Source organism: Molothrus aeneus, chromosome 25 (assembly GCF_037042795.1).
Source record: "Molothrus aeneus isolate 106 chromosome 25, BPBGC_Maene_1.0, whole genome shotgun sequence".
NCBI lineage: Eukaryota > Metazoa > Chordata > Aves > Passeriformes > Icteridae > Molothrus > Molothrus aeneus.
In genome coordinates, this window is record NC_089670.1 from 614,864 (window position 1) to 640,028 (window position 25,165).

A 25,165-nucleotide genomic window follows, 5' to 3' on the forward strand; every position below is an offset into this window, starting at 1 on the left:
ACACCGGAATGGCCCAACACGGGAATGGCCCGGGACCGGCACGGGGATGTCCCGGTACTGGCACAAGGGATGGCCCGGGACCGGCACGGGAATGGCCCGGGACCGGCACGGGGATGTCCCGGGACCGGCACGGGGATGGCCCGGGACCGGCACGGGGATGGCCCGGTACTGGCACAAGGGATGGCCCGGTACCGGCACGGGGATGGCCCGGGACCGGCACGGGGATGGCCCGGTACTGGCACAAGGGATGGCCCGGTACCGGCACGGGGATGGCCCGGGACCGGCACGGGGATAGCCCGGTACTGGCACAAGGGATGGCCCGGGACCGGCACGGGGATGGCCCGGGACCGGCACGGGGATGGCTCGGTACCGGCACGGGGATGGCCCAGTACCGGCACGGGAATGGCCCGGGACCGGCACGGGGATAGCCCGGCCCGTCCCCTCCCGCAGGTCCCGGGATGCTCGAGCTGAAGCGGCCGCCGCGCTCATCTGGCCCCAGCGCCCCGCACAGGCCGGGGAGCGGCGGCCGCGGTTCCGCTGGGCTCGGAGGGGACGGCCCGGGGCTCGCCCTCCTCCCGGCCCGCCGGGGCGCGGGGGACACGGACGGGAGCCCCAGGGAACGGGATTGCGGGTGGAATAGCCCCGGTGAGGGATGCTCCTCTCTGGACAATCTGTTCGGGGCTCACTGCACAGGGAAGAACCGAGCCTCAGTTCAGGTGGAGCTCCTGAGCATCCCAGCCACGTGCAAACACACAACAACCACCAAGGGCAGCTTCAGCTTGGCTTTGTCACCATTTCTTTCCATCGGCACTAAAAGGACTGCACCCTCTGGTACAAGTCATCCATGACACCTATACAAATAATTTATCATCCATCTACATAGTTTACAGCTGTACAGAACAAACTCTGCGCTCCAGCCCGCACCCCAGCCCAGCTCCAAGCCTTTTGGCTTTCTGAGCCTTTTCTTTGTGTGTGCAAACCCCACAGGGAAGCCCTGAAGAGGCAGAGAGGTGCAGAGGGGTCACCCCTTAAGGCCCACACGATCCCAAAACCAGCAGCTGCTCATGCAGGGGTTTCCTGAGGTGCCCGAGGGCTCCTGCTGCTCCCCAGCTTCCTTCAGGGGCACAATGTTTGCTGCCCCAGGCTGGCACAGGGGAGCACCAACAGCGTTTGGCTCGTGAGGTGAAAACCTGAGCCCTGCTGGGCTGTGAGACACCTCCAAAAGGAACATTGCTGCTGCCAGCTGCCCTGGGCTCCCCGGGTGGCAGTGCCACCTCCACGGATCTGCCTTGTTCTTCCTGAATGGAGAGCTCAAAGCTTTTCCCTGACCTGGGCAAAAGGCAAAAGCTCAGTCCTGGAGCATGGCTGTGCCCTTGGCAGGGGCTGTCAGCAATTGTCACACTGTCACACTGTCACACTGTCACAGGGCAGGGCTGTGCCCTTGGCAGGGGCTGTCAGCAATTGTCACACTGTCACACTGTCACACTGTCACAGGGCAGGGCTGTGCCCTTGGCAGGGGCATGGGGCCATTGTCACACTGTCACACTGTCACAGGGCAGGGCTGTGCCCTTGGCAGGGGCATGGGGCCATTGTCACACTGTCACACTGTCACAGGGCAGGGCTGTGCCCTTGGCAGGGGCTGTCAGCAATTGTCACACTGTCACACTGTCACAGGGCAGGGCTGTGCCCTTGGCAGGGGCATGGGGCCATTGTCACACTGTCACACTGTCACAGGGCAGGGCTGTGCCCTCTGAGCCCATCCTCTTCTGCTCTCCCCACCACTGCCATGTAAAGTCCCCACTGGTGGCTTTCAGAGAGTTTTCTCTCCCCGTGTGCTCTGTGCTGGCCCCAGGTCGTAACTCCCAGCACCTTTTCCATCTCCTTCACGGGATGACTCCTGCGAACGTGTTGATGGGCAGCAGCAGAGACTTGGGCAGGTATTTCACCAGCCCCACGTCTTCTGTTTCCTCAGGGCTGCATTTCGTGGTCCTCGTCTTCTGCAGGCAGTAGCTGGGCTCGAGGCAGGGAGACACCTCCAGGCTGGAAGGGCACAGAGCACATTTCCTGTGGCACGTTCCGATGTGAGCTCTGAGCAAAGCCCAGCTCTCCCCCTGCCAGCCACAGCTGCAATTGTGCTTTCTGCAGCTGGGTCTGACCGCAGAGATGAGCTGCTGGGTGTCAGTGTTTGACAGAACCCCGAGCTCCTGAGCTCAGTGAGACTCAGGAATTCACAGTTTGTGTTGGCTGGACCTTGAACCCTCAGCACATCCCCTGGCCCTGCAGCTCCCCGGGCACACCAGCCCCGGCCATGCCCACAGGGCTGGGTGCTCTCCCCCACCTGCCCCTGCTGGAGAGCCCGGGCAGGGATGCAGTCAGGGCAGAGAGCATCAGCACCCTGATGCATTCATAGCTCAGGAGATCTAACTCTGCTTGCCCCTGGAGGTGCCTGCTTTTCTCCTGCCTCAAGGACAGCACCTTTTGTGTAAAGAACAATCTTATTCCTCACACCATCTCCAAAACACAAATGTAGGGGAGCCTTCGTGTCCCTGCTGTCCCTGGAGAAGGAGTGGGGGTTTGTCAGGGAGGAGGGTCAGGGCTCCCTGGCAGAGGGGAGGCAGGGGACGTGCAGAGCCAGGATTCTCACCCGATCACGTCCCTGTAGGTTCTCCTGCTGTCCTTGTCCAGCCGCACTGTGAAGGGTCTCTGCTCTGCGCTCCTGACCTTGATGCTGCGAGTTCTGAACCTGTGTGCCACAGCCTGCATGGGGAGAGCAAGGAGGGCCTGTGGGGGCGTCCCTCCCCTCCCTGAGCTGTGTGCTGGGTGGGACAGAAAATGACATTGCTCTGGTTTTCCTCTTTAACCTCAGATGTGACACAAAGAGAGTAATTTCTCTGTATTCAGAACCTGGCACTGACCAGCAGGGATGAGAGTGACCAGAATGGATGAGAGTGACCAGCAGGGATGAGAGTGACCAGCATGGATCAGAGTGACCAGCAGGGATCAGAGTGACCAGCAGGGATGAGAGTGACCAGCAGGGATGAGAGTGACCAGCAAGGATCAGAGTGACCAGCAGGGATGAGAGTGACCAGCAGGGATGGCACTGACCAGCATGGATCAGAGTGACCAGCAGGGATCAGAGTGACCAGCAGGGAGGGATCTGGGGCTTTGGCTCAAACATCCAGACTTTTCCACAGAAAATGATTACAGGGTGGCCCCAAATCCCTCTCCTCCCCACAGGGTTGCCCCTTTCCCTGCTGTTGAGGGGATTTTGGCCCTGAGCATCCCACGGGTACTCACTGAGAATGAGCGTCCTGCCAAGTTGCTGGTCCTGATGATTTCAGTGATGGTCACAGTGAGGCAGCCCAGGCCTGGGACAGAAGCAGGGGTTGGGCTGGGGCCATGGCACAGCCTCAGCTCAGCTCTGGGGACCCTGCCCCACATTTGGGTGCACTATGGACACACAGGGCTCCAGCAGGCTCCAAGGGCACAGGAATTGTGTGGGATCGTGCCCAGGGTGGAAAGCTCACAGGCTAAGGGGCAGCTGGAAGAGGAAGGCTGGAGCAGAGGGAAGATGCTGGAGTCCTGTCTGAGCCTCAGGCACGTCATTCCTGAGCAAACCCCAACCAGACCGTGGGGACACCGATATTCCTGTCACTGGTTCCACCCCCAGAGCCCAGACACAGCTGGCACCAAGGGCCGTGGGCAGATCCACTGCTCTGAGCACCAGGAACCCCAGGAAGCGGGAAGAACCCACCTGCAGCCTCCTCAGCAGGGATGGCTTTCATCAGCAGGCCCGTGGAGCGCAGGGACAGCGCCAGCTCCTTCTGCCGCTCGCTGAGCACAACCTGCGGGCAAGGGCAGAGTCCTGGCAGTGCCCTGGCAGTGCCCTGGCAATCAATGCCCTGGAGATACCCTGGCAGTGCCCTGGCAATGCCCTGGCAATGCCCTGGAGATACCCTGGCAGTGCCCTGACAATGCCCTAGCAATGCCCTGACAATCAATGCCCTGGCAGTGCCCTGGAAATACCCTGGCAGTGCCCTGACAATGCCCTGGCAGTGCCCTGACAATCAATGCCCTGGCAGTGCCCTGGCAGGGCTGGGCACAGCTTGTCACAAGCACAGGGGAGCTAACAGGTTGAGCACAGCCCCTGTCCTTGCCTGGACAGCAATTCCAGAGGGAAGAGGGAGGTCAGTGCCCTTTTAGGAGATCTGTGCCCTGCTGGAGCAGAGACTGGGGGTGCAGGAGCCCCACTCACCCTCCTGTAGGTCACTGTGAGGTCCATGCCAGGCCCATCCAGGGTGCTTTTCCTCTTGGTCGTGCTCAGCTCTGCCAGGAGGGAACCAGGTGGGGTTGACTCTCCCTCCTCCCACCTGTCTGAGCTCAGCAGAGAGGGATCCCCCCAGGGCTGAGCCCCCCCAGTGTCCCACCATGGCCTCCTGTCACGCTTTGTCCCTTCTGTCCCTCTCTTGGCAGCTGGGGCCCTGTGCCAGTGGGACAGACCCACTGCAGGCTCTGTGCCAGCCTCAGTGACAAATGTCCCCTGGATGGGCACCAGAGTGCACTGACAGAGGATCTGGGTGGCACTGCTGGAGCAGCCTCCAAGCACTCCTGCTCCAGCCCTGGCAGCTCGAGGAGCTGGATTTCTACCAGGAAAACATCCGGCTGTGAGGCTCAGCTTGTTTCCTCCACTACATCAGGGCTCAGGTTCAGCTCCCGAGTGTCCTGGAGCCGACCAGAGGCTCAGACTGCAAACCCTGGCTGGGCCAGGAGCCAGCAGGGCCCACATCAGCCTGGTCTCCTGGGAGAGCAGGGACGGGGAGGTGGTCAGGGAGGTCTGGCCAGGAACAAGGAGTGCTGCCCATGGCCTGGAGCTCTGCAGGCTGAGGGGGCACCTGGGCATGGCAGGAGCCCTGTCCGGGCTGCTGGGACACACACACCTCTGTGAGAGGGGCTGTCCTGCACCTGCGTCAGCAGCTCCGTCAGGAACACGTCCTCAGCCGGGTCCTGGGCTGGGTCCTGGAACAGCACCTGGAAGAGAGGGACAGCCCTGGGAGACACAGCCCTGAGAGACACAGCCCTGAGAGTCACAGCCCTGAGAGGAACAGCCCTGGGAGGAACAGCCCTGAGAGACACAGCCCTGAGAGTCACAGCCCTGAGAGTCACAGCCCTGAGAGACACAGCCCTGGGAGGAACAGCCCTGGGAGGAACAGCCCTGGGAGGAACAGCCCTGACAGGAACAGCCCTGAGAGTCACAGCCCTGAGAGTCACAGCCCTGAGAGACACAGCCCTGGGAGGAACAGCCCTGAGAGACACAGCCCTGAGAGTCACAGCCCTGAGAGACACAGCCCTGAGAGTCACAGCCCTGACAGGAACAGCCCTGAGAGTCACAGCCCTGAGAGTCACAGCCCTGAGAGACACAGCCCTGGGAGGAACAGCCCTGAGAGACACAGCCCTGAGAGTCACAGCCCTGAGAGACACAGCCCTGAGAGTCACAGCCCTGACAGGAACAGCCCTGAGAGTCACAGCCCTGAGAGTCACAGCCCTGAGAGACACAGCCCTGAGAGACACAGCCCTGAGAGGAACAGCCCTGAGAGACACAGCCCTGGGAGGAACAGCCCTGGGAGGAACAGCCCTGGGAGGAACAGCCCTGAGAGTCACAGCCCTGAGAGGAACAGCCCTGAGAGTCACAGCCCTGAGAGACACAGCCCTGAGAGACACAGCCCTGAGAGGAACAGCCCTGAGAGACACAGCCCTGAGAGACACAGCCCTGGGAGGAACAGCCCTGGGAGACACAGCCCTGAGAGTCACAGCCCTGAGAGACACAGCCCTGAGAGACACAGCCCTGAGAGACACAGCCCTGAGAGACACAGCCCTGGGAGGAACAGCCCTGACAAGAACAGCCCTGGGAGAGACCGCCCTGACAGGAACAGCCCTGAGGACATCTCCTCTGTCACCCCGAGGTGTCACACGAGGTTTGTGCCCTGGACAGCCTCTCCAGAGCAGCCCCGGGGGCTGGGAGCTGGCCATGGCACTCGGGGTTCCTGTGGGCTGGGGGAGCTGCCCTGGCACCGTTTCCTGAGCTCCAGGAGGGTGGGAGCCTTGCCAGAACGTGGGGACCTGGCCAGCCCAGCCACGGGCACTGTCCCCGGCCACTGGATGTCACTGTGCCCTCGGAGATGAGTCACTCCCATTCTCCCGGCCAGGCTGAGCTGCTGCTGAGCTTCAGGGGACGCTGTTCCTCTCTGACCCAACCGCAATGGGCAGCTCACCCCAGCCCTGGGGATTATTTCCTTTTCACGGGCCTGAATTGGGCAGGACGTGCAGAGCAGGTCCTGGAGATCCTGTCCCAGCCACTCTGCAATAGGTGCCACAGTGGCTGTGAGCAGATTAAAAAGAGCTCTGTGCATCAGCCTGAGCTTTGGAGGGGCTGCCAGAGGAGCAGGGAGGGAAGGGTTAATGTTGTATGCCCGAATTTAGCCCTTCCTTGCTCTCCTATCAAATGCCAGCCCTGGCTGTGATAGCGCCTCAGAGCAAAGCTGGCAGGAAATCCAGCAAAGGGCGCTGCAGGAAGCCCTGCAAAGCCCCTGCAGGGACAGGGGGTTCTGGCACTCTGCTCAGCAGAGCCCTGCTCGCTCCCAGCACCCAGAGCAGCAGGAACAGGGCTCCTGAGCACCCTGAGCCCGGCAGGGCAGGACACCCCCGACCCTGAGGGGGATTTCAAGGCTCCCTGTGCTGGGCTGAGATCCCCAAATGGCCCTGCCAGGGGCACTGGCTCAGCTGAGCTGCGCTCCAGGATCATGGGCTGGGATCTGCTGGGAGCCCCCTCTGGCTCTGCCCAGCTCTGCCAGCCCCTGCAGGGCTGTGCCAGCTGTGCCAGCTGTGCCACCCACCTTGACAGAGTGCACCTGGAAGCAGACGGGCTGCGTGCCCATGCGGGCGTAGTAGGCGATGACGTCGGTGAGGAACAGGTCGGTCACCAGGGCCCTGCTGGGCTGGGGGACAAACCACAGGCTGGCTCAGCCCCTGCCACTTCTCAGAAACCCTGCCACGAGGCCTCACACCTTCCTGGGCACCAAGGGAGGGATGAGCTGTCCCTGGCCTCGCCACTCACAGGGAGCAGGAGCTGAGCCCCCCTTGCAGCCCTTTCTGTGTGGGCAGGCAGTGGTGGCTCAAACTGCCAGGAAATGACAGCTGGGGGGATTTCAGCACAAGTTTTCTTTCTTGAAATCTGCCATTTCCTGTCCCCTGGTCAAAAAACCCCACCACAGCAAATGGTTTTTGTGGGCTGGGGCAGTGTCAGACACGGGCACCTCCTGGGGAGGGTTGGCAGGGGAAATCTCTGTCTTGGCTGGAGAGCCCTGCAGGGCCTGGGGAGGGTTTGGAGGGAAATCTCAGCCTGGGGAGGGTTTGGAGGGCAAATGCCTGGGGCTGGAGAGCCCTGCAGGGCCTGGGAAGGGTTTGGAGGGGAAATGTCTGGGGCTGGAGAGCCCTGCAGGGCCTGGAGAGGGGAAATCTCTGCCTGGGGATGGAGAGCCCTGCAGGGCTTGGGGAGAGTTTGGAGGGAAATCTCAGCCTGGGAAGGGTTTGGAGGGAAATCTCTACCTGGGATGGAGAGCCCTGCAGGGCCTGGGGAGGGTTTGGAAATGTCTGGGGCTGGAGAGCCCTGCAGGGCCTGGGAAGGGTTTGGAGGGAAATCTCTGCCTGGGGATGGAGAGCCCTGCGGGGCACAGAGCCCTCCCCAGGGGCTGCAGGTGTTTTTGGGACATGGGAAGGTTTTCCTCCTACCATGGTGGCCAGCTTGGGGATCATGTGGCACAGGGTGTTGATGTTGCTCTCGTACCAGGGGTCAGCCCTGCCCAGGTACCCGGCCACCTCGCACAGCTCCTCGGGGCCAGCGTGCTCCTGCAGGGAAACGCAGCTCACAGCCACAGCCTGGGAATATTTGCTTTGCCTGGGCTTGTATTGAGCAAAACGTGAGGAGAAAACCCTGGAGAGCCCCTCCCAGCCACTTCCAGCCCTAAATCCAGCTCCTCTGGGACTTGGCTCACACTTGGCTCACACTCAGGAATTCCCGATCCCCTGCTCTCCCCATCCCCCGGACTGGCAGGAATTCCCAATCCCATCCCCCAGACAGACAGGAATTCCCGATCCCATCGCCCGGACAGACAGGAATTCCCAATCCTATCCCCCGGACAGACAGGAATTCCCGATCCCATGCCCCAGACTGGCAGGAATTCCCAATCCCATCCCCCAGACAGACAGGAATTCCCGATCCCATCGCCCGGACAGACAGGAATTCCCGATCCCCAGCTGTCCCCATCTCCCACCCCCGGCACTCACAGCAGCCGAGGGCTGGGGCTGTGCCGGCACCACGGGGATGTGGTAGAACTGCAGGTCCAGCCTGGGCGTCAGGAACACTCGGCGGGCCTCCCGCTTCCTGAAACGCGAACGGAGACGTCCCGAGGGCAGGGGCAGAAGGCAGGGCAGTGCCAGGACACGGCCTCTGCTCTGCCACCTGCCCCCCTCGCTGCCTCCTTTCCCGGGATGTGCCCTGGGCTCCCAAATCAAGCAAGGCGAGGTGATGGGGAGGAGTTTTTGTCAGGTCCTGGTGTCCCTGTGCACCCAGCTCTGCTCCCAGGCTGCCCACACTGTCACCCACCCCACCCGGGGGAACCAGCTGGGAAACAGCTTCTTTGTGGGATTTTTCCCACTGTCTCGTTTGTTGTTCGTTTAACCGAGCCCCCGCACAGAGGGGAGGACAGGCTGTGTGCATCACTCGGGCCATGAGAGCCGCCGGGGACAGTCGGGTGCGTTTGGGAGCCGAGCACGGATCCGAGCCCCAGCCCCAGCCCCAGCCCCCCGGCTGCTCCCACAGCCCCGCTGCGCTCTGTCCCCCCGAGCCCGGCCGGCCGCAGGTACCTGAGCGAGTGGAAGGCTTGTGCCAGGCGGCCCAGGATGCGATCGTCCCCCAGCAGCACCACGCGGGCGGTGTGCAGCCTCTGCAGCGGGGCCGGGGGCTCGGGGGGCATCCCCGCCCTCCCGAGGGCCTTCCCGGGGGGCTTCCCGCCGCCAGCCTGCAGCAGGGCCACGCTGTCCAGCGGCGACGGCTTCTTCTTGATGCCGCCCTTCCTGTGCAGCCGGGAGCGCTCGCAGGGCTCCTCCGGCGCGGGCAGGTCCCGCTCGATGCCGCTGTCCGTGGACAGCACCGAGAAGCGGCTCTGGCCGCAGCAGCCGCAGCCCGGCAGCGAGTCCGGCATCTCCACGGGCTCCAGCTCCTGCCCCAGGCCCTCGGGCTCGCAGCTCTGCGACAGCGGCCGCAGGAACAGCACCAGCTCCTTCCCTGCGGGCACGGAGCGCCTGAGCGGGGACAGGGCACAGCCGGGCACAGCTTCCCTCACCCGGGGAACCCTCAGAGCTGAGAGCAGGAACAGCCCCAGCTCCTTCCCTGCGGGCACGGAGCGCCTGAGCGGGGACAGGGCACAGCCGGGCACAGCTTCCCTCACCCGGGGAACCCGCAGAGCTGAGAGCAGGAACAGCCCCAGCTCCTTCCCTGCGGGCACGGAGCGCCTGAGCGGGGACAGGGACACCACCTGCTCCTGCCCCAGCTGCCTTCCCCCTGGGGAGCCCTGAGCTGAGAGCAGGAACAGCCCCAGCTCCTTCCCTGAGAGCCTGAGCCGGGAGAGGGGCACAGAGGGGCTCAGCCCGCTCCTGCCCCACCTGCTCTCCCCTCAGGAAACCCGCAGAGCTGAGGGCTCCGAGGGCAGCCAGTCCTCAGCCCCAGTGCCCACCGAGAGAGCTTGGTGCTGCTCCAGCCCCAGAACCCCAGAGTGGTTCGGGTTGGGGGGGACCTTGAGGATCATCCTCATTCCCAACCCTGCCATGGCAGGGACACCTTCCACCAGAGCAGGCTGCTCACAGCTCCATCCAGCCTGGCCTTGGGCACTGCCAGGGGCACCCACAGGTGCTCTGGGCACTGCCAGGGGCACCCACAGGTGCCCTGGGCACGTCCTGCTGCAGCCCCAGCTCCTTCCCCCTCCTCCTCACCAGGAAGGAGGCCTGGGACAGTCAGCGCCCATCTCCATGAGCTTGGGCCTGGGACAGTGGTGCCCAAACTCCCTGCCCAAGGGTCAGGGCTCAGTGACCCCTCTGGGACAGGACCCCCAGGCTCAGACCCCCCCAGCGCCCCCAGCCCTGGGGCACTCACAGAGCTGCTCATCTTCTGTCCACAGGTGGAAGCTGATGTTGGGGCTGGGCAGAGGGGTGCCCTGCAGCCCTTCCTGGGGAGCATTCCCTGGGAAAACAAGGGCGCTTGGAGCATTTCCCCACACACCAGCACGAGCCCCAGCACTGAGCGCTGGCTGGGGCAGCCCTGGGGCTCTCCCTGCCCAGAGCTGCTGGGTGAGGCCAGATGTGAGGCTGTGCAGCCCCTGCTCTCACAAACTGAGCCATCCCCAGGTGTCTGCAGCACTGCTGGGAGGGAGAAATGGAAGGGGGGAACTGGGCCAGGGACAGGAGTGACACAGGGACACAGGAGGACACCACGGCTCCCTGTCCCATGGGAATGCCTGCCTGGGCTCACCTTTGGGCGAGGAGCCCAGGAGGCTGTGGTAGATCCTCTCCAGCCGCGCCGTGCGCTGGCCCCGGTCCGAGCCCCCCTCGCTGCCCTCCACGGCCGCCACCACCTGCTGGAACCAGTGCTCCACATCCCCCGGGGGCAGGGCCTGCGGGACAGGGGCTGTGAGCGCCTGGAAACGGGGAATGATCCACGGCCAGGGCAGCGGGAGGGGCAGGGACAGCAAATGGGTCCTGCAGAAAGTGATTCCTGCAGGGACAGCAAATGGGTCCTGCAGAAAGTGATTCCTGCAGGGACAGCAAATGGGTCCTGCAGAAAGTGATTCCTGCAGGGACAGCAAATGGGTCCTGCAGAAAGTGATTCCTGCAGGGAGAGCAAATGGGTCCTGCAGAAAGTGATTCCTGCAGGGAGAGCAAATGGGTCCTGCAGAAAGTGATTCCTGCAGGGAGAGCAAATGGGTCCTGCAGAAAGTGATTCCTGCAGGGACAGCAAATGGGTCCTGCAGAAAGTGATTCCTGCAGGGAGAGCAAATGGGTCCTGCAGAAAGTGATTCCTGCAGGGAGAGCAAGTGGATCCTGCAGAAAGTGATTCCTGCAGGGAGAGTAAATGGGTCCTGCAGAAAGTGATTCCTGCAGGGAGAACAAGTGGGTCCTGCAGAAAGTGATTCCCGGGGGACGCCAATGTCCTCCTGTCCCCAGCAGACGCTGGCTGTGCTGGCTGCTCACAGCTCCTTTGGGGGCAGCTTGGCAGCTGAAGGGCACCTGGGGCATCCCCGGCAGTGCTGGCACTTGGGGTGACCCTCGGCCCATGGGGACAGCAGGCACATGAGGGTGACCTTGGAGTGGGGACTGCCGGGAGCCCCTGCCAAGTGACTGAGGCAGACATTTGTGCCACTGCAGCCCCACAGCTCCTTCCAGGAGGGTTTGGAGAAAACTGGCTGAAACCTTTCCCCTGAGAGGTTCCTGCAGTGCCCAGCGGCTCCCAGAGGAGCTGACAAGAGGCTCTGTCTCAGCTTTGCTGGGCAAAACCAGCACTGAGACCGAAGGTTCCCCCTCTGGCTCTGCTGTTTTCCATCCGAAGGGTGTCTGAGCTCAGCCCAGCCCAGCTCTGGGGCCGCAGCACTGGGGAGCTGAGGGGGTTTCTCCACTTCCCAAAGCACCGTTTGCTCCTGCAGGCTGTGCAGAGCCGGAGCAGGGGGAGCAGGGGAGGAGCTGCTGCAGTACCTGGAGGCGGGCCATGAGGCCGGGGGTGTCGCAGGTGTCCCCCAGGGCCGCCTGCAGGGCGTGGGTGACCACGCAGCTCATGCAGCCCCGCGGGCTCTGGGACACCTGGGCAGCCTCGGTGTCCATGGCCAGAGCCCTGCAGATGGCTTCGGGCAGCAGCTCGGGGTCAGCAAAGATGAAAATCCTGCGGGGGAAAGGGGGAGATGCAGCCTCACACCAGAGCCCCCGGGGCTGGCAGGAGCAGCTCCTGTCTCACTTTTTCCATTGTTGCTGTTGCTGTTCCCCTTCTCCACCCCGTGTGCCCTGCGAGGGGACACAATTGGGACACACCAGAATGTGCCCTCCCCATGCAATCCCGGTGAGGTACTGGGTGTCACCCCGTGGTGTCCCCAAGGCCACGAGGCTCAGCCCCAGGCTGTCTGCTCCTACCAAGAGTGCTGGGAAAGGACAGGTTTCCCTGAGAGACCCCAAAATGACAGTAAAATGACAGTAAAATGACAGTGCAGCCCCTCCGGGGGCAGCACTCACCTCTCCTGGCAGGGGAAGGCGGCGCTGGGCAGGCTCTGCTCGGAGATGACCGTCCTCTGGTACAGGGTCCCTGCCAAGGACAAACACGCCCGGTAGGAGCAGCACAGCCCTCGGGGCAGCAGCCCGGGCTGCTCCCGGCTCTGCAGCCTGAGGAGGCTCTGCCAAGGCGGGGAACACCCGCTGAGCTCAGCTTAAACAGCCAAGAGCTGGGCCAGAGCTAAAAACAGCCCAGGACAAAGATAGCCCTGGCTCCAGAAAAAGAAACCCCCGTCTGTTCCGGGTGATTTCCTGTGTTTCCCTTCCTTTGTTTGGGGCATTAGGAGCAGGCAGGAGGGAGAGCTCTGTCCCCAGGGCCACTGGGGACATCTGAGGAGCTCCAGGGGTCTCTGGATCAGGAGAGAGGCCCTGCCCTGCCCAGGGCTGAGGCTCCATCCCTGGCCTGGCTCAGGGACAATCCCCTGGGACCCCCGTGCTGCCCCAGGGGAGCCCTGCTGGAGATCCCCTGTGTGCACCCTGAGCCACCCCTGCACCCAAGCTCAGGGACGCAGAGGGGACACTCAGGGGTCCCCCTTGGAGCCAAAGCAGCGCTGGGGAGCAGAGCTTGGGCTGCTGGGGTGGGCTGAGGCTCCCCAGAACGGCACCAAAACTCCCCAGCAGGATTCCCCTGCTTCCCTCCCCATCACAGGGTGTCTGCACCTCGCTCTGCTCTAAAGGATTGTTTGAAAGGCTCCTGTTACAGAAAACTGGAACTGGAGGAACTTCAATGAGAACAGAGAAAAACAACACAGAGCAAAAAGAAATCAGGTGTCCTTGGGCTTGCTTCCTGCACGGGGCTGTTCCCTGCAGCCCCTCTGACACCTCAGTGCCCACGGCGCTGCTTTGGAGCTGATCAGCTCCTGCCAGCCCCCCTTACCTGGGGCTGCCCTCTCCAGCTGCAGCCTGCTGGCATAGTCCAGCCCGATGGTGCAGAAGGGCTTGGGCAGGGTCAGCAGCCTCTTGCAGAAGTCATAAACCCTGGCACAGAGCTCGTCAGGGATGCAGGGAGCCTGCAGGGGCACAGGGAGGTGACAGGGAGGTGACAGGCAGTGAGCCCTGAATCTGCCCCAACACAGCCCCCAGGCTGGGAGGGCACCAAATTCACTGCATTGAATTCACTCTGGATTTAAATGTAAAACATGGGGCAGAATCAGGCCCTGCAGGGGTTTGGGAGCCTCCAGGAATGCCCACTGGAGCCTGGGCACGCATTTGTTTTGCCAGGCACTGAAAGGCCCCCAGCAAAGGGCTCAGGTGGCAGGAGCTGGCACTCCGTGTGCCACAGGGACATGGGAGATGCCCATCTGAGCCCACCTGGGGCTGTCCCGGGGCTCTGCTGCCTCTGAGCGGCTGCTCCAGGTTCTGAGTGGCTCCGGTGGCCTCTCCTGTGCGCTGATGTCCCCCGGGTGCTGCCCCAGCTGCTGTGCCCCGGTGCTGCCTCACCTGGATCAAGGTGTACATCAGCGTGTGCAGCAGGGGGATGATGTAGTGCCGCAGGTCCCCTCGCTCTGCCTGTGGGAGCAGAGGCAGGGCAGGCACCGTCAGCCCCTGGCAGGACCCTGCGCTGGGCAGAGCAGCCCCAGAGCCCCCAGCGTGGGCCAGGCTCCCTGGGTGGCACTGTCCCCTCCCTGGGTGGCACTGTCCCCTCCCTGGGGCGGCACTGTCCCCTCCCTGGGTGGCACTGTCCCCACCCTGGGTGGCACTGTCCTCTCTCTGGGTGCCACTGTCCCCTCCCTGAGGTGGCACTGTCCCCTCCCTGGGGTGGCACTGTCCCCTCCCTGGGTGGCACTGTCCCCTCTCTGGGGTGGCACTGTCCCCTCCCTGGGTGGCACTGTCCCCTCCCTGGGGCGGCACTGTCCCCTCCCTGGGTGGCACTGTCCCCTCCCTGGGGCGGCACTGTCCCCTCCCTGGGTGGCACTGTCCCCTCCCTGGGGCGGCACTGTCCCCTCCCGGGGGTGGCACTGTCCTCTCTCTGGGTGGCACTGTCCCCTCCCTGGGTGCCACTGTCCCCTCCCTGGGTGGCACTGTCCCCTCCCGGGGGTGGCACTGTCCCCTCCCTGGGCAGGCACTGTCCCCTCCCTGGGTGGCACTGTCCCCTCCCGGGGGTGGCACTGTCCTCTCTCTGGGTGCCACTGTCCCCTCCCTGGGTGGCACTGTCCCCTCCCTGAGTGGCACTGTCCCCTCCCGGGGGTGGCACTCACCCTCTCCAGCTCCTTCACCAGGATGCTGACCAGGACACAGCTGGTCCTGGGGTTCTGGTCCATTTTTTTGTGCAGGGTCCAGCGCAGCATTCCTGAGGAGGGACAGCAGGGGTGGGACTCTGCAGGGGTGACAGTCACCCAGGGTGGCACAGGGTGACAATGCTGGGGCTGCACAGGGTGTCACACAGGGTGACACAGGGTGACAGACGCTGCTGGGGCACGGGTGCAGCTGGTGAAGGATCTGTCCCCTCGCGCAGAGGGCTCGGCAGGGCGGATGAGCGGAGTCAGTCCCCAGGCCCCCGCGGGCAGCGGGAGGAGCGGGGCCGGGGCGGGCGGGGCCGGGGCGGGCGGGGCCGGGGCGGGCGGTGCCCGGGCAGGGGCCGTCGCTCACCTCGGTCGCTCTGGCAGGAGGGGTGGTGCCCGTCCAGCTCCCGCAGCAGCGCCCGCACCCGCCGCAGGATGTCCGACTCCAGCTCTGCAGGGGACAGCGACACTTGAGCCGGGACACCTGAGCACCCCCGGGGCGGGACAGCCCGGACAGAGCCCAGACAGAGCCCTTAGAGCTGTGATGGAAACTGCAGAGCTGTCCCCAGGGCTGCTGGAGAGGGTTGGGAGGTGCCACAGAGTGCCACAGAATGGCACAGAGTGCCACAGAGTGCCACAGAATGGCACAGAATGGCACAGAACCCCACAAGTGCCCACCCAGCCTGGAGGTTCTGCCTGCCTGAAGCTCGTGGCTCCAGCCTGTCTCGCTCACTGCAGCCTGTCTCACTCACTTCAGCCTGTCTCTCTCCAGCCTGTCTCACTGCAGCCTGTCTCTCTCACTGCAGCCTGTCTCACTGCAGCCTGTCTCACTCACTGCAGCCTGTCTCACTGCAGCCTGTCTCTCTCACTGCAGCCTGTCTCACTCACTCCAGCCTGTCTCACTGCAGCCTGTCTCACTCACTTCAGCCTGTCTCGCTCACTGCAGCCTGTCTCTCTCACTCCAGCCTGTCTCTCTCTCTCCAGCCTGTCTCTCTCACTCCAGCCTGTCTCTCTCACTGCAGCCTGTCTCACTCACTCCAGCCTGTCTCTCTCACTCCAGCCTGTCTCACTGCAGCCTGTCTCACTGCAGCCTGTCTCACTCACTTCAGCCTGTCTCGCTCACTGCAGCCTGTCTCTCTCACTCCAGCCTGTCTCTCTCTCTCCAGCCTGTCTCTCTCACTCCAGCCTGTCTCTCTCACTGCAGCCTGTCTCACTCACTCCAGCCTGTCTCTCTCACTCCAGCCTGTCTCACTGCAGCCTGTCTCACTGCAGCCTGTCTCACTCACTTCAGCCTGTCTCGCTCACTGCAGCCTGTCTCTCTCACTCCAGCCTGTCTCTCTCTCTCCAGCCTGTCTCTCTCACTCCAGCCTGTCTCTCTCACTGCAGCCTGTCTCACTCACTCCAGCCTGTCTCTCTCACTCCAGCCTGTCTCACTGCAGCCTGTCTCACTGCAGCCTGTCTCACTCACTGCAGCCTGTCTCTCTCACTGCAGCCTGTCTCACTCACTCCAGCCCATCTCTCTCACTGCAGCCTGTCTCACTCACTGCAGCCTGTCTCACTGCAGCCTGTCTCACTGCAGCCTGTCTCACTGCAGCCTGTCTCACTCACTGCAGCCTGTCTCACTCACTGCAGCCTGTCTCACTGCAGCCTGTCTCACTCACTGCAGCCTGTCTCACTCACTGCAGCCTGTCTCACTGCAGCCTGTCTCACTCACTCCAGCCTGTCTCACTCACTGCAGCCTGTCTCACTGCAGCCTGTCTCACTGCAGCCTGTCTCACTGCAGCCTGTCTCACTCACTGCAGCCTGTCTCACTGCAGCCTGTCTCTCTCACTGCAGCCTGTCTCACTCACTCCAGCCTGTCTCACTGCAGCCTGTCTCACTGCAGCCTGTCTCACTGCAGCCTGTCTCACTCACTCCAGCCTGTCTCACTGCAGCCTGTCTCACTGCAGCCTGTCTCTCTCACTCCAGCCTGTCTCACTGCAGCCTGTCTCACTCACTCTAGCCTGTCTCACTGCAGCCTGTCTCTCTCACTGCAGCCTGTCTCACTGCAGCCTGTCTCACTGCAGCCTGTCTCACTCACTCTAGCCTGTCTCACTGCAGCCTGTCTCTCTCACTCCAGCCTGTCTCACTGCAGCCTGTCTCACTCACTCCAGCCTGTCTCACTGCAGCCTGTCTCTCTCACTGCAGCCTGTCTCACTCACTGCAGCCTGTCTCACTCACTCCAGCCTGTCTCACTCACTCCAGCCCATCTCTCTCACTCCAGCCTGTCTCTCTCACTGCAGCCTGTCTCACTCCAGCCTGTCTCTCTCTCTCCAGCCTGTCTTTCTCACTGCAGCCTGTCTCTCTCACTGCAGCCTGTCTCACTCCAGCCTGTCTCACTCACTCCAGCCTGTCTCTCTCTCTCCAGCCTGTCTCACTGCAGCCTGTCTCACTCCAGCCTGTCTCACTCCCTGCCTCCCAGAGCTTCTCCTGGCAGCCTACTCCTCTTTACAGGTTTGCAGAGGATAAAAAGCTGAACTTTCTCTTCATTATATCCCCTTAAAGATGGTATCACTGCCTCGTACATGTGGTTAATGAAATAACTGACTTCTTCATCCCTTTTTGTAAGCAAGCACAGGCCCAGCCTGCAGCTCCCAGCTAGGCTGGCTGTGCTAAACTTGATACCCCAAATGCCTACAGGCTCTATGTCAGATCCCTCAGCTGTGTCTCTAAGCAAAGAGAGCTAAACACTTGGCTGAAATCTCAGTTTTGGCTCACAGATAAGTGTGAACCGTTCAGAAATTCCCCTTTGGATCCAGGTTCTGCTGCCTTTCCCACACAGGTGCCTCTGGGAATGGCTTTGGAGCTGTGGTAGGGAACAGCCCCAGGCTCAGGGCCAGCAGTGCTGCCCTGCTGAGGGTCTGTGTGTGCACAGGGAGCCCCATCCCTGCCGCAGCACCAAAACCTCCTCAGGACACGGCGTTTGTCTCCTTTAGGAGGTGTCATTGGAGAAATGTCTCAGAAACTCCTCTTTCCTCACCCTTGGTTTCCCCTCGGGGATTTTGGGAAGCTCCTGATGTCCCTCTCCTGTTTATTGGGAATTCTGCCTCAAAGGCCTGTTTGAAATGTGCTGCTCTTTTCCTTTGTGTGTGTTTGTAACTGCCAGGGGAGGCTTTTCCTGAGCACCGCTCTCAGTCCTGGCCTCTCCTCCTCATCAAAGCAGCCCCAGCGCTGAGGGTCCCTCACAGGGCAGAGCAAAGAGCTTGACCCAGCGCAAACAAGAGGCACTTTGATCTAAAAACAGCAAAAAATAAACCCAGCAACAAAGAGCAGCAGCTTGGAAATGGAATAAAACCTTTCAGCATTGACATCCTGAGCCTGGGAGATCAACAGCACCTCTGAAACAGCGTGAAAATGAAACATGGGGGAAATGGACTGAAATACACACACACAAAATAAGAGTAAAATATACTACTATAAAATTAAAAAAAAAATACTACTATAAAATGAAAAATAATAAAAATTAATAAAAATAATAAAATATACTACTATAACATATACTACTATAAAATAAGAAGTAATAATAAAATCTACTACTATAAAATAAGAAGTAATAATAAAATCTACTACTGTAAAATAAAAAAAATAATAATAAAATACAGTACTATGAAATAAAAAATAATAATAAAATATACTACCATAAAATAAAAAATACTACTATAAAATAAAAAGTAATAATAAAATCTACTTCTATAAAATTAAAAAGAATAATAATAATAAAATATAGTACTATGAAATAAAAAAATAATAAAATATACTACCATAAAATAAAAAATACTACTATAAAATAAAAATAATTTAAAAAAATAAAATACACAACTATAAAATAAACTGCTTTAAAACTCAAATGTTTTGTCAGCTGTGAGTGCCCCAGACCCAGCAAAGCTCTTGGCTGCCTCTGCACTGCTCTATGCCCATTTCCCACCTTCCAGCAGCACCTGGCAGCACCTTGGGCAGCGCCCAGGTGTTCGAACAGAGGGCGGGGGGTGTAAGGGGTGGGTGAGGGGGAATTGCCCGGCTCCCCCTCCCCGCCCCGGGGCTCAGCTTCACCCACCTGAGCTGTCCATGGCCGGGCCGGGCTGCAGCTCCTGGGGCACCAGCGCGGGGCTGCTCACGGCGCTGGGGCATGGCCCTGCAGGGAACGGGAACAGGCGGGCTCAGGGTGAGCTGGGGGAGCACGAAGGCTCCGGGACCCCCTGGGACCCCCTGGGACCCCCTGGGACCCCCTGGGACCAGGACAGAGCCCGGGGGAGCACGGGCGGTGTTTGGGGCAGAATCTCCAGCTCGGGGCTGCCGCCACTGCCAGTCCCGGGGCTGGAGCTGCTGCTGGGTGAGCTCGGACAACCCCGGAGCTCGGAGAACCCCGAAGCTTGGGAGACCCCCGGAGTTCGCACACCCCCAGAGCTCGCACACCCCTGGAGCCCGGACACCCCGGAGCTCGGAGCCCCCGGAGCTGTGAGACCCCCAGAGCTGTGAGCCCCCGGAGCTGTGAGACCCCCGGAGCTGTGAGACCCCCGGAGCTGTGAGCCCCCGGAGCTGTGAGCCCCTGGAGCTGTGAGACCCCCAGAGCTGTGAGACCCCCAGAGCTGTGAGACCCCGGAGCTCGGACACCCCCGGAGCTCGGAGACCCCGGAGCTCGCACACCCCCGGAGCCCGGACACCCCGGAGCTTGGACACCCCCGGAGCTCGGAGACCCCGGAGCTTGGACACCCCCGGAGCTCGTCAGACCCCGGAGCTGGGAGCCCCCCGGAGCCTCCGGAGCCCGGACACCCCCTCGCTGCCCCGGCTCCTCTCGGCGCTCGCTGCCGGAGGAAGCAGCCGCTCGCTGAGTGCGGCCGAAGGTGTTGGTGGCTCCCCACATCCGCATCCTCCTGGCGCTGCGGGGGCGGGCGCTGCCGGCCTCCCACAGCTTCCAAATTTAGCAAAGAGCCGCTGAGGCTGAGCCCACAGGGCACGGCTTGCTCCCAGTGCTTGGGTCTCCCGGGAAAATCCAACATAAAGAGACAGAACAGGTCCCCAGCAGGCTCAGAACAGTCACGCTGCCCAGGGGGACAGGCAGGAGTCGTGGGAGAGGGGGATGAGAGGACAGGCACAGGAAGAGGCTCTGAGGAACACTGGGGTCAGGCAGGGTCCTGCCAGCTCCAGCCACTGCTTCCCCCTGGCCAGGAGCAGCACAGGAACCCAAAGGAGCAGAACTTCCCCCTTTTCATGGGGATGTTCCTGACCAGCACAGGAACCCAAATGAGCAGAAATTCCCCTTTTCCCTGGGAATGTTTCTGAGCAGCACAGGAACCCAAATGAACAGAAATTCCCCCTTTTTCATGGGAATGTTTCTTACCAGCACAGGAACCCAAATGAGCAGAAATTCCCCCTTTTTCATGGGAATGTTTCTGAGCAGCACAGGAACCCAAATGAGCAGAAATTCCCCCTTTTACATGGGAATGTTTCTGAGCAGCACAGGAACCCAAACGAGCAGAAATTCCCTTTTTCCCTGGGAATGTTTCTGAGCAGCACAGGAACCCAAATGAGCAGAAATTCTCCTTTTTACATGGGAATGTTTCTGAGCAGCACAGGAACCCAAACGAGCAGAAATTCCCCCTTTTCCCTGGGAATGTTCTCTGCCTGCTGTGCTCCCCAGGGTGGGGGCACTGCCCCTCAGCCCTGCTGTGCCCATCCCAGGCCCAGCAGGGCAGCAGGGATGATGCCAGCCCACAGGAATGGTGCTGGGCAGCAGAGCCCCGCTGCAGGCAGCCCCTCTGTGTGCCAAACCCCCCTGAGAGGATCCCTGACCCCAGCAACAGGAGCTGCCCCCATTTCTGGGGACGGACCCTGCGCTGGTCCCAGCCCCTGCTGGACTCAGCCCCTTTCCCTGGAGCCCCTCCGTGCTCCAGGAAGGCTGGGAAGGTTCCCTGGCCCACCCCAGGAGGGCTCTGTGCCCTCTGTCCCCCTCATCCCCTGCAGCAGGCACGAGGCACAGCTCATCCCATCCCTGGGTGTTTTGCTGTCTGCCAGCTCAGCAAGAGCAGAGCCTTCTCTGCATTCATCCCACTTCTTTGCAGAGCAGCAAATCTCTGCTTCCTCCCTGCAATTCCTAAAATACCCGTGGCATCAGCTGGATTTTATTCCTTTTGCAGGGAAAAAAATGAAAAAGGACGGGCAAGAAGAGTCGTCACAATTCTCCCTTCAGGTTTCAATAATTCTGAGATTCATAGGACAAAAATCCAAAATGACACCAAAACTGCCTTCCCCAAGAGTTTGGGGCAGTTTTGGGGAACACGTGGCTCTGTTCTTAAAAATGCAGGACTTGGCAGCGAAAGTGCAGCTCTCCCTGGACCCTGGCAGATAAATTCACGGGTTAAAGGGAAATGCAGGGTTAAAGGGAACCCTCCTGCTCCAAACTGCAGGAGACAGCAAGAGCGGGACCTGGCTGAGCACGGGGTGCTGAGCACCCCCCAAAGCCTCCTCAGCCCCTTCTCTGCAGGGCAGCAGCCCGGGGGCCCAGGGTCAGAGCTGTTTGTACCAGTGCCCCATCTCAGCCCCGCTAATCCCAGGGGAGGCTCTGTCCCATTCTGGGATCCTCCAGCCTCTGCTCCTTTCCATCCTCCCCCTGCTCATCCCACTGAAGCTCCTTCCTCCTAAGCAGGGATCCCCAGCTCGGGTCCAGGTGTGCACAAGGAAATTGTCACCTCCCTCCAGGGTTGTCCCTTCCCTAATCCTTACAGGCAGGGGGGAACACTGAGGACACCACACTGAATGCTGGGGACACCACCCTGAATGCTGGGGACACCATCTCGAGCACTGGGGACACCACCCCCCAGTGCTGGGGACACCACCCTGAATGCTGGGGACATCATCCCGAGTGTTGGGGACACCCCCCCGGTTCCCTCTCCCTTCTCTTGGGCAGATCACGAGCACCAAAGGCGCTGTCACCAGCTGGGTTCCACAGCTCAAACACCGCCCTGGTGGCCTTTGGGTGTGTCGGGGGGGTCCTGGGCAGCAGCAGGGACAGCCAGCAGGTCACTGTCCCTGCGGGGCCATCGGTCCCCGCACAGAGCCCAGGCCGGGCTGCTCCGTGTCCTCCAGGGAGGAGGATCCACATCCACCCAGCCCTGGGCTCATCCTGCAGGAGAGCACAGCCCCGACCCCACAAAGGGGCATCTCCAGCCATGGCAGGGGCTGGAGCTCAGCCTTGGGGAGCCCTCGGGGTGGGACTGGAATCGCCCTGAGGGATGGGGACGTGCCCATGCAGGGGCGTCACTGCAGCCCCACCGTGGGGCCTCAGGCTGCCCCTGGAGGTGTGGGGCTGGCTCCCCAAACCCCTCCTGCTCTGTGTCACCGGCTATGAGCACTCGGAAATCACTGAACGCCAACCACCCCCGGCCAGGTGAAACACAGAAATAGAGAGGCACAGAAATAGCTGAAGAGAGGCAGAAATAGCCACGGAAGAAACCCCAACCCCAAACCCTGGTTGGTGAGAGCTGGGCTGGCAGTAACGAGGCTCCCCTGGGAAGCTCCAGCATGTCCGGGATCCTCTCCCTGCTCCCGGCACACCCCAAATGCCAAACCTGGAGCCGGGCTGTCCCTGTCCCGCTGCCCGGGGCCAGCGCAGCCCCAGCAGGACGCGGAGCACATCCCCGAGCTCTCTCCCGTTCTCTTTATCCGCTCCCAAGGCGCCTCCCCACGCCTCCTGCAGCCCGTGTTTGGTTACAAACTCACCGCCCGGGCACGCCGAGCTTTTACCCCGGGGCTGTTTGTCAGCTCCGGGGCAGGGACAGAGAAAGCCGCGCCTCGCACGGGCACAGAGCGGCTCTGCCACCCCACCACAGCCCTCTCCTAGCCCAGCTCAGCCCCTTCTGAGCCCAGCTCAGCCCCTTCTGAGCCCAGCTCAGCCCCCTCCCGGCCCAGCTCAGCCCTCCGCCCCGCCCCGGCCCCAGCAAGGGGGGATCGCGCCGGTACCATCGGCAGCGGGAGCGGCTCTGCCCCAGCCCGGGGGGATCGCACCGGTTCCATCGGCAGCGGCTCCAGCGCCGGCGCGTCCTGCGGGAGCCGCGGGCAGCGCTCAGCCCGACCGGACGGACCCACATGGGCTCGGTGGCGTCACGGCACGGCAGCTGGCCTGGGGACAGCCCCGGCCCGCCCCCCGTGCCGCCCTCCCGCGCTCCTGCGGCGAGGCTGGGGCGCTGAGAGCGGCGGCAGAGCCTGGCACGGCCCCCGGTACCCGCCCAGGCCGGGCTGACTGCGGGAGCCGGCACGGCTGGAACGGGGTGGGATGGGATGGGACGGGATGGGATGGGATGGGATGGGATGGGATGGGGATGGGATGGGGATGGTGATGGGGATGGGATGGGATGGGATGGGATGGGATGGGATGGGATGGGATGGGATGGGATGGGATGGGGATGGGGATGGGGATGGGATGGGATGGGATGGGATGGGGATGGGATGGGATGGGATGGGATGGGGATGGGATGGGATGGGATGGGATGGGATGGGATGGGGATGGGGATGGGGATGGGATGGGATGGGATGGGATGGGATGGGATGGGATGGGATGGGGATGGGGATGGGGATGGGATGGGATGGGATGGGATGGGGATGGGATGGGATGGGATGGGATGGGGATGGGATGGGATGGGATGGGATGGGATGGGATGGGATGGGGATGGGATGGGGATGGGATGGGAGCAGGAGGGGATGTGGCAGCTGAAGGGCCGTGTCCCCCAAGCCGTGCTGGGAATCTGACATTGCATCCTCTGGACTGCCCCAAACTGCAGCTGGCAGCTCCTGAACGCTGAGAAACGGCTCCTGCAGCATCCCTGGTCCCTTAATCCCCTACAGCCCTTGTCCCTTAACCCCTTACATTCCTCACACCCCTCACACTCTCAGCCCTGGAGCTGCAGGGGACCCCGGCAGAGGCTGATGCTGTGTCCCGTTTGTCCCCTCCTCTCAAAGCCTGTCTGTCTGTCCGTGCAGCCAAGCCCCAGCCCAGCTGCACTGCCAGCTAGGAGAGCAGGACAAGGCAGCTCTCCCTCCTCCAGTCCCCTGGCTCTGCAGGCAGCAGCAGCTCCAGGCTCCCCTGACCAAGGATAAACAGCCAGGGCAGGGGCTGCTCCTCTCCCTTCCCTCAGCTGCTCCCAGTTCAAACAAGAACTGGGCAAAACTTTGGCTATGAGACCCAAACCCCACAGAAAGATGCCCTGGCCCCTTCCTGGCCCCTTTGGGCTCTCTGCTGGAGTGGACAGACCTGCAGGAGAGCTGGCAGTGCCACACTGGGGCACTGGGGCCCAGCCTGAGCCCCTTGTGCTCTCATTTCCAGATTTAACTGCAGCCCTGGCAGGGCTCTGCTCCCACCAGCTTGGAGATGGAGGCAGATGCTCTCCCTGTGGCTCTCACTGCCAAGGAAGAGAATCTGGAGCCCAGACTCGGCTTTCCAGCATCTCCTTGAGGCTCCATTTGCCTGCTGGCTGCTGGGGGAAGGCTGAGCCCTGCCAGGGGTGTCCTGCCTGTGCAGGGGGGAGCACGCACGGCCCCCGGGGCCAGTTCAGGGGTGAAACACCTTCACTGGCCCTGCAGCGAGCGCCCATCAGCCCCAGCTCTGCAGAGCCCCCAGCCTTTGCTGGAGCTGTGGAAGTCCAGCAGCTTCCTGGACACCACCGACTGTTTGGAGACTTCCTTGCCAACGTCACATTTCATTCTTCCTAAGGAAAGGAAAGAGTTTTCCGGAAACAGCAGCTTTTTAGATTTAGCATCTCTTTCCATCCCTGGAGTCGACTTTGGAAAAACAATCACAGGGAAAAAATAGGTGTGATCTGAGAGCCACTGCCAGGACTGTGCTCACAAACAGCCCAGGCAAGCACCTGAGGGGGAATAAGAGCAGGGAGGACTCAGGGTACCCAACGCAGCCCAGCTGGGAGGGGCTGTGGGTGGCACAGCTGGTCCCTGCCTCCCTCCAGAGCCATTCCCTCCCTTGGACAGGACTGTCACCAGCACTGGGACACATCTCTGTGCCGTGCCCCAGGGCCCGGCTCCGTGCAGGGTCACAGCACTGCCCTCTCCATTGCCCAGCCCCTGCTGGCAGCTGCCCTCAGGTGACCACGGTGGGGGTGACCTGGGGAGGGCATGGAGGAACCACCTGGGGTGGCAGGAGGAGGGTGACCAGAGTGACCCCTCACGCTGTGTGTGGCACCCAGCCCCGTGTGCCCGGCCCGGGGGGCTCTCTTGGCACCCTGGGGAGCACAGACCCTGAGCATCTCCCTGCCTGCAGAGCTCCCGAGGGAGGGAGCAGCATCCCGAGCAGGTGAATGGTGATGGGGAGCTGGCTCTGAGCAGCCCGGGGACGCCGAGGGGAGCACTCAGGGCAGGAGCACAAAGCCCTGCGTCCTGCAGTTGGCTCCCGTGAGTTTGTTCGCAGCTCGGCCCGAGCCTGCAGATTTTTGCTTCCTTTCTGCACGGGGCCGCGCTCTCTGCTCGTTATCGCCTCTGCCATCGCTCTTTATTGCCCTGTCACCGCTGCTCGGCCCCAGGGGACAGCCGAGGCGCCGGGC

General features: G+C 61.9%; 1 protein-coding gene across 2 annotated transcripts; it reads right to left on the reverse strand.

Annotated features, from left to right (window-relative positions):
• Nucleotides 1-1,433: 1,433 nt before the first annotated feature.
• Nucleotides 1,434-18,694, reverse strand: PIK3R6 (phosphoinositide-3-kinase regulatory subunit 6). Of its 2 annotated transcripts, XM_066565653.1 has the most exons (19): nt 18,676-18,694; nt 14,950-15,033; nt 14,559-14,650; nt 13,801-13,869; nt 13,238-13,370; nt 12,325-12,394; nt 11,797-11,980; nt 10,580-10,721; nt 10,205-10,291; nt 8,920-9,340; nt 8,341-8,437; nt 7,786-7,902; nt 6,891-6,992; nt 4,938-5,028; nt 4,256-4,326; nt 3,755-3,845; nt 3,298-3,368; nt 2,645-2,757; nt 1,434-2,040 (listed from the first exon to the last, which is right to left on the reverse strand). In XM_066565653.1, exons 1-19 carry the CDS (start codon nt 18,686-18,688, stop codon nt 1,884-1,886), a joined length of 2,205 nt encoding a protein of 734 aa, XP_066421750.1. In that variant the 5' UTR covers nt 18,689-18,694; the 3' UTR covers nt 1,434-1,883. The 2 variants fall into 2 exon arrangements, with proteins under 2 accessions (XP_066421750.1, XP_066421751.1); XM_066565654.1 differs by lacking the exon at nt 6,891-6,992.
• Nucleotides 18,695-25,165: the final 6,471 nt, after the last annotated feature.